The 14,500-nt window shown below is 36.8% G+C and overlaps 2 protein-coding genes across 2 annotated transcripts; one reads left to right on the top strand and one right to left on the bottom strand.

The window, feature by feature from the left end:
- Positions 1 to 1,477: 1,477 nt before the first annotated feature.
- On the top strand, positions 1,478 to 5,288 carry LOC111445000. The gene is made up of 8 exons (XM_023083171.1): positions 1,478 to 1,776; positions 2,409 to 2,666; positions 2,779 to 2,834; positions 3,261 to 3,339; positions 3,422 to 3,560; positions 4,590 to 4,703; positions 4,778 to 4,987; positions 5,045 to 5,288. Exons 2-7 carry the CDS (start codon positions 2,479 to 2,481, stop codon positions 4,967 to 4,969), a joined length of 768 nt encoding a protein of 255 aa, XP_022938939.1. The 5' UTR covers positions 1,478 to 1,776; positions 2,409 to 2,478; the 3' UTR covers positions 4,970 to 4,987; positions 5,045 to 5,288.
- Positions 5,289 to 5,526: 238 nt separating this feature from the next.
- Positions 5,527 to 11,557, bottom strand: LOC111444999 (protein ESMERALDA 1-like). Its single transcript, XM_023083170.1, has 10 exons — positions 10,864 to 11,557; positions 9,780 to 9,849; positions 9,393 to 9,460; positions 9,182 to 9,270; positions 8,847 to 9,044; positions 6,867 to 7,071; positions 6,619 to 6,786; positions 6,376 to 6,543; positions 6,121 to 6,311; positions 5,527 to 6,052 (listed from the first exon to the last, which is right to left on the bottom strand). The coding sequence occupies exons 1-10, from the start codon at positions 11,233 to 11,235 to the stop codon at positions 5,890 to 5,892; spliced, it is 1,692 nt and encodes a 563-aa protein (XP_022938938.1). The 5' UTR covers positions 11,236 to 11,557; the 3' UTR covers positions 5,527 to 5,889.
- Positions 11,558 to 14,500: the final 2,943 nt, after the last annotated feature.

Here is a 14,500-nt window from a genome sequence, read left to right as displayed (position 1 = left end):
AATTAATTTTTGTTACATTAAAAAAATTTAAAAAAAAAAAAAAAAAAAAACACACTACAGTAGATGATGATGCCAAGAAACAAGAGCATCAAACAATTAGCCTTCAAAATTTCTGTCTCAGAATGCTAATTTTTTATGCTCTTGTTTCTGAAATTTCAGGACAAAAAAATTTTATCAACTTAGTTGTGAAGCGGATTCGGACCCGTGTGAATTAACCGCTTCTCGTCGCCGTAAGCTGCGGCGGCGCCGGCGGATGACTGACGGCGGTGCAGAAGCTCGGATGGGGAAGTTGCAGACGGTGCATGGCGAAACGATGCCGTGGAGAAGCGGACTAATTTCCTCGGCGATGGCGGAAGCTGAAAACAGAGTGTGGTGGTGGCTGGAGCTAAAATGAGAAGAACCCACAAGAAGAGAACAAGCGCGGTGGTGGTGGCTCCGGCGCCGTGGCGACTGCAGGTTACGGTTCTTACTCTCATTCCGCCGCAGTGAAACGGTGGTCGGTTCGGCCGTGGAGGCGTTTGTTTCCCGAGAGAAAATGAAGAGAGAGAGAGAGAGACAAAGAACATAGAGAAGATTTTGGTGCGTGTCTTGTGGGTTTAACCACATGATCTTAAGCCTAATGTTTGAAAATGTTTTTTATTTTTTATTTTTTTCAGACATTCTTGGTCTCTGTTTCTTTTTTCTTATCCTTTTTTTTAATTAAATGTGGGACTGTCACGTATTAATAGCCGATGTCTTCGGGGAGAAAAAAAAAAAAACAATTAAAAAATATATAAGGACCAAAAAAAGGAGTAAAATAATTAAAAGATGATCAAAAAATTAGTCATCAATAATGGGTTTCAAAACTAATTACAAAAATATCTTCTTTTTTTTGTCTCTATTTAGATTCTTCTCAACGTACTTAAAGTTCTTTTTATATATAAATAATTAAATGATTAAAAAGAAAAAGTGACATATTTTTATAATTATTTAAAAAAAACAACTGTTATTTTACTAAATTATTATTAATCTAATTTTGATTAAAAAATAGAAAGGTGCATTGGGAAACAAAAAGAAGGGTATCGGTACGGATTTCATGGAAAAAGGGGTTTTGAAGAAACTCAAAATCAAAATCAAAATCAGACGTGAAAAAACAAACCTTTTTCTCTCAGATTTGGTTCTGTTGGGTTTCCCATTTCCATGTTTTTTTTTTCTAATTATTATTTTTTTAAAAAGGGTGGGTAGGGGTTGGTTGGTTGACTTTTAAGAAATGGTCAAATCAACCTGATCCAATATTCAATCCAATTTGAATTTGGTCAAAACATCGTCCACTGGGGTGAAGTCGTTGAATAAAAAACAAAGTAAACCAATTCGATCCATGTAAGACATTTAAAGGTAACAAGAGATTTTATTAAAAATGAGTGGTATTGAAATGCATAAGAATTTTGTTGTTTGAGCGTACAAATATCAACAAAATTATGTGTTAATTTGATTCCAAATGTTATGATCCCATTTGATGTGGAGGAGTATATACCCTTTTCCCGGGGCCGTGTTGATGAAATGAAATCTCTCCAATTTTCGAGCGATTTCGGTGAGGTTGAGGCCTGAGGGGACACCTCAAGGATTGATTGGGGGAATGCGAATTGCTTCCCGTCGAACAACAACATTCTTTTCAGTGATTCGCATCTCCACCAATCTCCCCTGAATCTCGCCTCCTCTGATCCTTCTCTATCGATCTCGCAGCCGGTCCTCCTCCTCCTCCTCCTCCTCTCCGCCGCAGCATCTCAATATGATCAGGTTTTTAATTCATTCTCCGATTCTTCAATGTCAAATCCTTTCTGGATTTTTCCTTGTTCTTGTGATCTGGTTCTTGAAATCTCGAATTTGGAAACCCTATATTCATCGTATTTGTTTTAATCCATTCCGCTTCTAGGTTAAGATTGCGATCATTAAAAAATTCTATTATATATTGAATAATGAGCATGAGTGTTTGGTTGACTCTTTGAATATTCTAATTTTTTATTTGTGGGGATGCTCGATGATTCGTATAGCGTATTCAATTTTGTGGTATACATAGCTGTATTGCTGCTGCTGCTGCTGCTCCCACCAAACTAACATGAAAAGGCAATCCTGTTGCTATTTGTAAGGATCCAAAATCTGCAATGTAATTAGATGAAACTTCAATTTTCTCTGTTTGAAATGATCTCTGCCTCACCCTTCCTTCATTAACAAGGTTATTGAATCGAGTTGTACTTGATTAAACAATGATTCGCTAAAAGAAGCAAGTCTGATAGGCAGTGGAAATAGTTGGTACTCGAGTTTCTTCTCTACTAACCAAACGCCCAAAAGTATGCAAGTGTATATGATTTTTCTGGGAATGTTGATTTCTTCAAATGAAGATTTGATTAAGAAGATTTTTACCTGTGCAGTTCAACATAGGGGTTTGCACTGGACATAGTTATATTGTTCGATGCCAGCAGAGTGTTGCTGGCATTGAGAATGATTCGGCTTGTTACTGAAACTCTGATGGGTATCTATAATAAATCGAACTCTAGTAGAGCCCTTGAAGGTCTGCATGGTGTTGCTGTGGTGCCTGGTTCACAACAATTCGCCTTGGAAAAGGCTTCACGAGATGGGGATTTTTCTTCATTGAGTTGTGGGAGTTCATCAGCTTTAAGTGTGAATCAGTAAGTTGACATGAAAACTGATAGAGCTTTGTATTATTTGTTCACAAACAGCTTACAAGATTAGGATGTTCATAGAGCTCTTACCAATTAACGGTTTGTTCATGATCTTCAGATGGGTATGGGAGCAGAGACCATCCTGTTTGAGACCTGTTGGGGGTTGTATACAAGGTATAGTCTTGAAATCTCTTCACCTTCGTAGTCATACATCATCTCGCAATGCTGGATTTAATGCTGGATTTTATGTGAGATCCTATATTGGTTGGAGAGGAAAACGAAACATCCTTTATAAGAATGTGGAAACCTCTCCCAGTTAGACGCTCTTTTAAAAACCTTGAGCGGAAACCCGGAATGGAAAACCCAAAGAGAACAATATCTGCTAGCGGTGTGCTTGGGCTGTTACAAATGGTATCAAAGCCAAACACCAGGCAGTGTGCTAGCGAGCTCCGAAGAGGGAGGGATTATGAGATCCACATCAATTGGAGAAAGGAAGGGAAAACCTAGGGAAAACCCGAGGACTTAAAAGAGAGTCCCAAGGCTTTAGTACTATTTATAAATGGCTTCAAAATGTTTATCCTCTTGTTATTTGGTTGGTAGGTGATCGGAATATGGCGGAGAGGGTGGCTAACGTGCTTACCTCACTTCCTTTTATTGCTCTTGGAATTCAGGCACCAAGGTAGGTAACTACTGCCCAAAGTTTTCGACATATGTGTGTGTAGGTGCTTGTCTGATTATTTGGCTGTTTACTTGGAACACAGGAAGAATTTCCCAACGAGGCTATATGCTAATTCATTGATTGGAGTAGGAGTTGCTTCAAGTTTATATCATTCTTCCAGAGGAAAATTGAGACAATACCTAAGATGGGCCGACTACACAATGATCGCTACAGCCACGGTGGTAAGTTTGTAATGGATTTGTTTATTGGCATAAGACAAAAGTGTAACAACCCTAGATTTCTACTAACCTAAAGCCGTTACCGTCATCATAATCTATACTCTTATGCGGAATTAAACATTTAATACTTTATCATAAAACACTACCATGGACTTATGTGTTCGAAAACATCTTTAAAACAACATAACGAAATACTAAATGAAATAAACAAACAATAAAAGTAAAAACACCCTATGCTAACCTAAAGTCTAAGAAATAAAATACCACTATTCTATACATATGTCATGGTCTTGACTTGCGATGTCGTTGTCAGTTAAACAGGGATGCATTGCCTTTACCTGAAATAAAAGTAGCACACTGCTTGAGTATTTTAAGTGACCCCACTATTGGTATCAGGGAATGCAAACACATGCAACTCATTATTAAGGACTTATCGTGAAAACCATCATAGGGGTGACCTCCAGTTCGGACAAAATTGGATGTGTAGTACTTCTCTACACACGACCCACATGTGCGAGTGTGGATCCCTAAGTGTTTCGCACCCCCCTAGACCCATCATAGTCAAGCTAGCATTTGTAGCGATGTTCGGAGATCTGCAAACTTCGAGTGTCATGCGAGGCATGATGATGATGATCATCATCATAGTGTACACGTTTGTACTTATCATCATCATAGTGTACACGTCCGTATTCATCATCATCAATGGGGAAGTATCCCGATGTATATAACAGTGGGCTTGCTGGGTTGGAGAACGAATCCCACATCGGTTGAGGTGGAGAACGAATCATTCTTTACATGGGTGTGGAAATATTTCTCTAACAGACACGTTTTAAAAAACCTTGAGGAAAGTCCAAAAAAAAGGACCCTATCAAAAAGGAGTGGGCTTGCTGTTACAAAAGGGCTAGTTTTCTGAGTTACCAACTCATATAAGGCTTAAAACTTGCTACCATGGGCTATGAGGTGTTTTACTTAGAGTTGGTTTTGTATGCTTATTTGAACTTAGATTTTCTCATGTCTCAAACTATATTGCAGTGTCTGACAGGAGCTTTAAGAAACGACAACCCGAGGATGTTGATGGCTGCATCTGCATTTCTATTGCCTTTGAGGCCCTTTACGGTTTCAGCACTTCACACTGGGATGATGGAGGTAACATTTTGCTCATGCCTTTGCATGATTAATTGGTCAATATTGATATTGATATGTTTGATTACGAAACTCAGGTAATGTTTGCAAAAAGAGCTTTGAAGGATCCAGATTTGAGGATGGCTCACAACGTGCATAAAGTGTCGACGCTGTTAGGTGGTGTTCTTTTCGTTGCTGATGATGCTTTGCCCCAAACTCCATTCATTCATGCAGCTTGGCATCTTGCTGCTGCTGTTGGTGTTGGAACCTGCAATAAGCTTCTTGAGTGATTAATTGTGTTCATATACGAAACATAAATTTGTCGACGCCTCAGCCTCTTGAGTGATTAATTGTGTTCATATACAAAACATAAATTTGTCGACGCCTCAGCCTCTTGCTTTCTTGGAGTAGTTGTTCACAATTATTTTTCTTTCAAATGGGATTAAAACAACCTTACAATTTTTTTTGTTTTTATATTTCACCGCCTAAGTGAGACACGTTAGAACATCAATATTTGAACTTCACGACACTATTTTGCATTCATTTTAGTGGGGAAGCTATGAAGCGGTTGTCTTGAAATAATTTTGAATGTCAAGTGTTGAAATGAAACGTTGTGAATCAATAAGATTGAAACTTAGCATATAATTGTATTATTGTACATGTTGAACTTTCCATTGCAATTTTTTATCCCATGTTTTTATTAAAATTAAACTCAATTAATGCATTAATTGACAAAAACATGCTACACTGCAAGTAATAGGTAATATGTCTCAAGAAAATACGATATCCAAATACGATATCCAAATTTTGAATCCTGAGAACAATGAAAATCTAATTTGCAACAGGATTCCCAAGAGGAAGTATAGTACAATTAATAGCAAATAAGGGTTGAAAGACCAGTTGTTGAAAAGTAAAATATTGACTGAAAATTGGATGATCTAAGAAAACTACACTCACTTTTACAGTATAAATCTGAAGTCTATCTAACATCCTATCACAAAGAACATCTCAAAAACAAAGAGACCACAAAACCAAAAACACTATGGTTAGATACAGCAGCAGCTTCACTTCCAAATGCCTCAGTCAAGACCCAATATGCTCTCATCAACCCATTTCTTGCTGTGTCAGAAGGTGAAAAAAAATGAAAGAATCACAAAAGAAAATGTTGGGTTAGCAGCAACAACAACAATACATTTCCACTCTCAACCAATCACGAGGCTAACGATGATTTCGTATCGTTTGATTTGTTTGTAAAACACATGCAATCTGGACAAGGGAAGGTGTATATCGAGTCGTTCGGCCTTTTGAGATCAAATCCCTTGGAATCACTATGACTCCTCATGCTCAACATTTGTCTCTTGAAATTTTTCCACCTGGGAAACAAAAAACAAATGAGCAAAACATAGTTAAATCATCATGCTCATGAGTAAGTAAGACATACCCAATGGCAGGGTTATCAAAAAGCAATGCCAACTTGCGTTTGTCCGGCCTGATAGTTTTGGAGTGTCCGCCGTACAAATATCTTCTATGACCCATCAGAAAATGAGGGAAGTTGCCTCCCTGTGTCGTCACGAACACCTCGCTGTGGAGACAAACCGTATAGTCTATAGCAGCCATCCTCGAAGAGAAGTTCTGAAAGCAAATATGGTGTCCATAAAAACTTCACAATATAAAAGAACTTAACTCAAAATTCAACCTTGAATGGGGAAAGTTCTTCAGGTGATGCCAGCATTTCCTTCGTAAGCAGATTCGGAAACATCTCCAAAAGCGGAGCCATATTTCTCTCCGCGTCGTATATCTTTCCCGATGCCAAATAAATAAATGTGCTATTGTCAAATCCCATTCCCCTGAGCATCAACCCAACCTGTTGAATACAAGAATTACAAACTGCTCTTGAAGCATCATTCATGAAATATAGGTAATAGTACGATGCAAGCACCTCTAATGGAGTCATCGGACATTTTCCGTTAATCCTTATGGCACCAGGACGTATGACTCTGCCCGGTTTTGTGAATTTCCCTTTCCATCCTTTTTCTCTCGCTGCTTTCATGTCTTCCAACTCTTTATGTCCACCATCGAAAATACAACACGAGAACGCAACCATATCCTGTTAACCAAGTTTGAAAGCAGGTTTTCATAAACTCATTTTTCGTAAACTCAAAATACATTCAATTTTTCAAAACATACCTCCTCAAAGCGAAGATGTACAGAAATATACTTGCCACCGTTACTGGCACTGCGTTCTCTCATCCTCGCAACCAAAATCTCTCCCAAGGATAAAATGGGATTAGCGAACCTTAGCGCTTTATAATTTGCTAAACATCGAAGCCGTTGAACAGCAGGAGGAGCATCAAACGACAACCGATTTGCAAAAGGTGAAATTCTTATAACCCTGTAATGAGTGAACTACTCCCAATTATTCCAAAAATTAAGATCAAATATTCACAGTATGAATAACGAGCAGATCAAGACCTCGTTTGATAAGCATATAGTTTTTTGTTTTTGAAAATCAAGCTTATAAACATTACTTTCGTGGATGAATTTCTTCGGTTTGTTGTCTAATTTCTAGGGGTATTTTCAAACTCCAAGCCTAGTTTTTGTCATTTGAATCATATTCCCTTGTTTAATTCAAAAAAATCAAGCCTGTGTGTGTGGTATTTTCAAACTTCAGAATTTGGATATGGACTCAAATGTTTTCTTAAGAAAGATGAAAAACATGGTAAAAAATTGTCAGAAAACAATAACAATTTTCAAAAACCAAATGCTTATCAAACACCTAAGATTCACAAGATAGAGCTTATTCATCATATATTTTGGTTTCTACAATATATATATATATATACATACAAGTCTGTGTGTGTGCGTGTGGTCTTTTTCCTAGTCATACAAAATGGAAATATATGTCCATCGAGGGTTAAGAACAGGAGAGAGAAAAGTGAAGAAGCCTAGGAGTTCACGAACTCACTGTCAAAGCAAAAAAATGTATAGGAAAAAGAATGAAACCTTTTATTTGTAGAGTACCATAAGGGTAAAATAAAACCTTTACACTCCCATACATGTCCTACCTCCTACCTCATTTATTTTCTACCAAATCTTAATGTTCCTAATCTCATCAACTGGATGTCTCCAGCCCATATCCACAAATTTTGAACATTTAGCCATAGTTCATTTCCAAGGGATCATAAAGACACAACCCCGTTTGGATGTATACCGTGAGAATCCCACATTGGTTGCGGAGGAGAACAAAACACTCTTTATAAGGGTGTGGAAACCTACTTAGCAGACATATTTTAAAGCCTTAAGGGGAAGCCCGAAAGGAAAAGTCAAAAGAGGACAATATCTGCTAGCGGTGGGCTTGGGCATGGGCCATTACACATACTGTGTAAAAAGGTCTTAAATTTTTTTAAAGACGTTTTATTTATAAAGAAATTCTAACACCTAGTAAAACTTCTTTGGAGGTTCAAGATTCCAGAGAAGATGAGTAATAGCCCAAGTCCATGCTAACAGATATTGTCCTCTTTGGGCTTTCCTTTCTAGGCTTTCCCTTAAGGTTTTAAAACGTGTCTGTTAGGGAGAGGTTTCCACACCTTTATAAGGAATGCTTCGTTCCCCTCTCCAACCGACGTAGGATCTCACAAGATGAGATTGTTTTTGTTTTTGCTTGCTTACAGAAACCTCTATACTCTAGGGAAGCTCCAAAGGATCTTGGGCCTTCTCCCTCCTTTTGTTGCTTATGTTATAAGGAGGTGGAAAATTTTGGACCATCTCTTCCTTCATTGTCTCTTCATTCACAGAGGGTGGCCCTTCATCCGGAAAGAAATTGATTTACTGATATGCTTCCCTACAAGTGTGGAGCCCTCGTGGGCTGGACCTTTAGAGGGAAGGCTAAGATCTTCTAAAGTTGTGTGGCTAGTGCTATTACTCCTATGTTAGTTTCTCCCTTGCTATCCTTTGTAGCTTTTGGGTGGGAATCCCCTCATCTCCTGGTTCGTAGGTTTTCTAACACTACTCTTACATTATTGGGGCACTAATTTCCATATTCTTTATTGTTCTGAAGCACACTTATAGGTAGAAAATGTGATGGAGGAATCTTCCACAAACATTTAACAATGCAAGTCTATGATTGTCGAGAAACGAAAAGCTAATGGTTAGAACAGAAACACTCACAGTTCTTCAAGTAGTCTCGGAAGCACCATGTCCTTGTAATATTGAATGGACGACCATGCCTTTATTCTGAAGTTGTAGACATTAGTCATGTTGTGGTCAAAGCGTTCCATTATGTATTCCGGAATCTTGTTAACAATGCGTACATCATTCTCTAAGGTCTTGATAAAATATTCCTCATCATATATTTCGCTGAACTTGCTGAACAACAAAACCCAACATTAAATAAATTAGTCTCGGAAGACGGATACATCGTACAAATTTTCTTATCAGCTGGATAACATCAAGCTTCAACATAAGTGTTAAGATTTGTAGTATAAAGTATACTGTAAACAAACCTAGGATCTCTCCAAATGCTGTGGAAATGAAAATTAGGAATTACAAGCGTTGCATTAAGATAGCCAGCCACAGCAACTGCATTGCATATCTACAATAACAACATATAATGAGAAAAAAACGCATTGTTGCAGAGAAAGCTATTTCCTAGAGAACAGTTTCCTTCACGGGGTCGGGTAGTAAGAAACGAAAGGAGATGTAAAAGAAACCAACCGATGTTCTCTGCTGATTTAAACCGCCATTTGCCTCAACATAAATATATCCATTTGACTCAGGTAGGCCTATAAAAATTAAAACAAAACCAGACATATGATTCCAAAGAATAAATGAAACAGTTAATGTCCCAAGAAAGCAAGAACTTTGTAACATTCTGAAAATGATATCGATCATCTATGAAAGGAAGCGGAACTCAGAATGGCTTAAGAGAGCCGCCACCTCTCAAAGCGACTTTGGGGCTAACCTCAAGGATTAAAAAAACTGAGCATCTTTGGCATAAAGTGATTTTTCCACGTTTAAAACGGAATAGAAAAATGGGAATTCCTTGAAATACACATATACAAGAAACAATACATGATTCAGAGTCATTGACAGGTCTCTTACCTCCTGAGGAATTGTTGATACATGGTTTCCACTGACCACCCTTATAGGAGTGTTTCCATATCGTTGATATCTGCGGTTATTTTACGTATTTAACGTCAACAAGAAAGGCATAAAAGACATTGACATATAAGATTCAGAGCATAACATCTTAATAGAGACGAAGAATCGACCAAAGTTTCAAGGAAGAAATAAGTAAAACATAATTTTCCAAAGGTAACACTCTTCATAGATGAAAGGAATTAAAGAATCTCTTTAATTGCACGCCAACAATAGGTGATGAGACCCACAGAAAAGCCAAGTTAGCACACTTCTAAAGTAACTCTTTTCCTGAATTTTTGGTCCCTTTCTGGGCAATACCCTTATAGTTCAATAGATTTCATACCAATAACCAATTTTCTTATCAGACTCCTGTTCATCTACGTTGAGAAAACAGGTATCAAATACTTTAAAACTTAACCTAAGCTCTCTACAAAGGGTTGCAGTGATTTCATACTTTCTAGTCAATTTCTAAGCTTCCGAGAGAGAGTTGTTTGAATTCAAAATCTGCCCAGGCTAACTTAGCATTCCAGAAACATAAATATGGAAGAAATGAGAGTTGTTCATCTATCTCAATATCAACGAAGTCCCTCCCAAAAAGAAAAGTATGAAAAAGATGAGATATTCTTAATAGAGAACACATTTCTTTTCCATAAATTCAAAAAGAAAAAAGAGGAAACGAAACAAAAGAATTCAAATCTTGAGCATCACTCATTGCAATTCGTCAGCATGCAATGTTCAACAAAGAAGAACTATTAAGATTCAAAACTAGGAAGAGTAGATCAAGAAACGATGTCAAATCCAATGGAAAAGAAGCTCACGGGAGACGAATCAACAAATCCCAAGAAACCAATCAAAATCAAATCGAAAATGTAAGGAAGTTCGTACGCAACCACACAGAAAGGGAAAGAAGCAACAAGAAAACAAGACACCCATATCGCGATTCCGATTAATTGGATAAAAACAAATCAAACCCACATCAAGAAAGGCATCACCCAATCGGAATTCGAAACACCCAGAAAGGAAAACAAGAAAATGAAAAACAAACCGCATCAGTGGAAGTGTTGTCAGCATCCATCTCGGAGCGAAGCTTGGCGAGGAGTTGGGGACTTCGATAAACAGAGCCAGGAGCAGGGCGATGATTGATGACTGGAACGACATCAAAAGAGACAGTGCCCATATAAAGAAGCATACCGGAGATGTAGATTAGAGGGGCAAAAAGGAAGATCCCTTGACGACGAAGTAAAACGGAGAGGATTAACCAGGCAAGTCGCTGGGGAAAAGAGCGAGGCGGTTGCTGAGCTTGAGTGAAGCGGGCACCCTTAGAGCGAGAGTGGCGGAGACGAGGGGACCGGAGAGGAGAGGGCGGCGGTGACGGAGTTGAGTGGCCACTGCTGGGCAGCCGATTATATGGGTGCATTTGGTACCACCCCAAAATTCCACTAATCTACATCATATGGGATGAAAATGGAAGTGTCCTATGTGAATGAATCGGCCATAAATTCACAGATTTGCGAGGAACAAACGGAAACTAGAGCGACCCTTTTTTGAAATTGAACACACAGAAACGATTTGAAGAGGAAGAGACGAAATGGAAGAGGTTTCTTGGTATTCTCAGAAGAGCTATTTTGGGTTTTGGGAAGAAAAGAATTTTGTTTTTGGTTCCAATGAGCGGAATGGAACAGAATTACTCTCCTTTTGCTCCTCTTTTTTTCTCTTAAAAAATCATTCCTTTTTCCCAATTTTCAATCTTAATTACATTAAATTTCCCCTTTCCCCACTTTCTTATATCAATCGCCCTTTCTTGTGTTTAACTTTTTTTTTTTTTTTTAAATTTTCTTTTTAACATTACAACATTTACTCATAATTATTCACAAATCAAATGAAAGGAACAGGTCATTTCATTATGGTACAGAAAATAAATTTATTTAGGGGAGGGGCTGCACCAGGAGGAGAGGAGATCTGCCTCAATGGGAGGGTACCCGTGGCCACCCATTAAAGATGCCTTTTTTTTGTTTCCATATCTATCAACTTATTAAAACTTCCTTTTCTTTAACCTTCATTACCAATTTTCTTTATCATACTTTACGTTTTACAATTTTCGAATAAAATTTTAATTTTTCAGTTTCACGTCTTCTAAATGTTGTTGTAAATTAATATTTATATTATATAAAACATATAGTATACGTTATAATAAATATTTTGAATTGGAGTATGGATTAAAGAATTAACAACTAAACGTGACAATGTATTAAAATTAAGTTAACTTTCGAATCATAAAAAGTCAACTAAATTGGTTCTTAATATTTAGCCAATAATTAGGTAATTTATTTTTATAGTTTCTTGTTTTTTTAAAAATGAAAATGATAATTTTTTCTTGTTCGTTCCTTGTTTTAAGGGAAAAGGTTGTTTCCTATTCCCTATCATATCAAACAAATAAAAGAGTTTAAAACTAAAAATTTTAAAATTGCTATTATTTTAATTTTTTTTTGAGGAAAAGAAAAAAAAACTAGGGTAACAAATTGGAGCATGAATTATATAATTCAATATCGGTGACATTTTTTCTTTATAAAAATAATTATCTTTGTTCCGGAATTTTTCAAATATACACGCCACTTGTATGCAGATGTAAAGGTACATTACCAGCGGTAAAATGATGAGTATTGAAATTCATGGCACGAGTTCGGAAGGAAAAGTCTTCTTCATCTCTACATCCTCGAGAATCAGAATGAGATTCTTCGTACCAATTGAATTTTCTAAACGAAATATCTCCATTTTTTTATATAATTTTTAAGTTCGTTTAAAAAATTAATAAATAATTTTTATTTTTCAATATAATCTCTACTGAAAAAGAGTAAAACATTCTAATAAATCTAATAATATTTCAATGGTACATAATGTTCATGTGGTATTATGGAAGGATTTCAGAGTTGAGACGATTGTTATTGTGGGTTGGTTGAAATTGGGTTTCGTCACTGCCTTGGACGTACTAAATTCTCAACGTGTCTCTCTTTTTAGGTATTAAACTCAAACGACGTATGAACACGTACTCAACTACTAATATACGTTCATAAATTTAGAGAACGGTGCAAGAGTGGGAAGGGAGAAATCTCCAATTTACCCTCATAAGTTATTGCATCGTTACATCACAGCTGATCCAAACGCTTTGTTTTGAACATTTAAAGTTGTACCAGAATGGTTCATTAAATTAACATTTAACATTCCTTTTCTCACGTTACATCAAGTAATTTCTTTACACGTGTTAATGTACAATTGATGGTGATGGAGGTTTGGTGACAGGCGGCCATCTAGATCAGAATAATTATGGTTTTGACGACACAAAACATTATCCCAACATCACCTCTCAACCATAAACACAAAAGATACTTTGTTTTACTAGAAAAGCTAAGAATAATTTCATACTTTTCAAGTTTATTTCCATTTAGAATGAGTTGCGTTTAAAACTTAACCATTTAAATTTAATTTGATTTTTAAATATGGTAAAACCCGAGTCGAACCTTCCATCTTCAAAAGGGAAAATAAATGAACGTAATGGTTCAAATAGACCGACAATCTATTTCAATCATAGACCGAAAATTAAGGTTGTCATTGCATGTTTCAGATGTCTGCCATGAGTAGAAGAATTAATATAAAACATTCCATAAACAATATTGTGAAGTTGAGTGTTTGTAAAATTTATTTAAAATAAAAGTAAGCATCAATAGAAAAGCAAAAATGGAGTAACAACACGTTCAAAGTAATGAAAATGCTCTGAACTAATTTAAGGACTACAATTTAAACACAAATGCAACTACTCTAGCTTCGATTCATGGCATTTATAACAACATCGTCGTGTGTATAAGGGCGTCTTAACTTCACCAGAAAAAAAGTAGCACGTGACTTGAGTATTTAAAAATACTAAGTAGCTCTACTATTAGAGTAAAAAAATGCAATCATGTTGGAATCTATCCTTTTATCATTATCATGACCTTGGTTTTACTTTCCAGCCGAGGCTGATTGGATGTGTATTACTTCTTTACACACGACCCACGTTCATGCACATAGGCTCCAAGTAGACTTGTATATGTATGCCCTAGACCTGACCTTCGACTAGCGTACACTCACACTACTCAAAAAATTGTGGAGGGAAAGAATTGCATATAATATCATGGTGTACATAATATCGTAGTGTGCATGGTCTTTCAAGTATTCCAACAACGTAGAAGTTTTTCTACCCTCCACAAGATCTTTCTTGCTATGACTCGAACACAGTATGAAGACTTATGGGAGCCTCTTCAAAGAAAATTCCAAAACGGAACCGAGAAAAGAGTTTGAAATTGGGATGAAGACGAGAGGCGGGGGAGACGAGAAAGGACGAGGGAAACAAGGAAGGACGAGGGAAACAAGGAAGGACGGGGCAGCAGGCGATGCCTGCACTCTTCCAACGCAATTTTCAAAAGGGGACCACCTTGAGTGTGTTAAAGGGAGATGATAAACAATTACACACCAAATTTAAAAATAAGAAATTATATTATACAAATAATTTGTACAATATTTCACCACAAAATATTATTTAAGTCGATGCTAGCACATGAGTGGAAATACATTATATAATGAGTTTGTATATGACTGGACCTTTTCATATTTAAGTTAATTAAAATTTCATTATTGTAAAATGGCATCGC

This window comes from Cucurbita moschata, unplaced genomic scaffold (assembly GCF_002738365.1).
Source record: "Cucurbita moschata cultivar Rifu unplaced genomic scaffold, Cmos_1.0 Cmo_Scf00007, whole genome shotgun sequence".
Lineage (NCBI taxonomy): Eukaryota > Viridiplantae > Streptophyta > Magnoliopsida > Cucurbitales > Cucurbitaceae > Cucurbita > Cucurbita moschata.
This window is presented reverse-complemented; position numbering and strand designations above follow the sequence as displayed.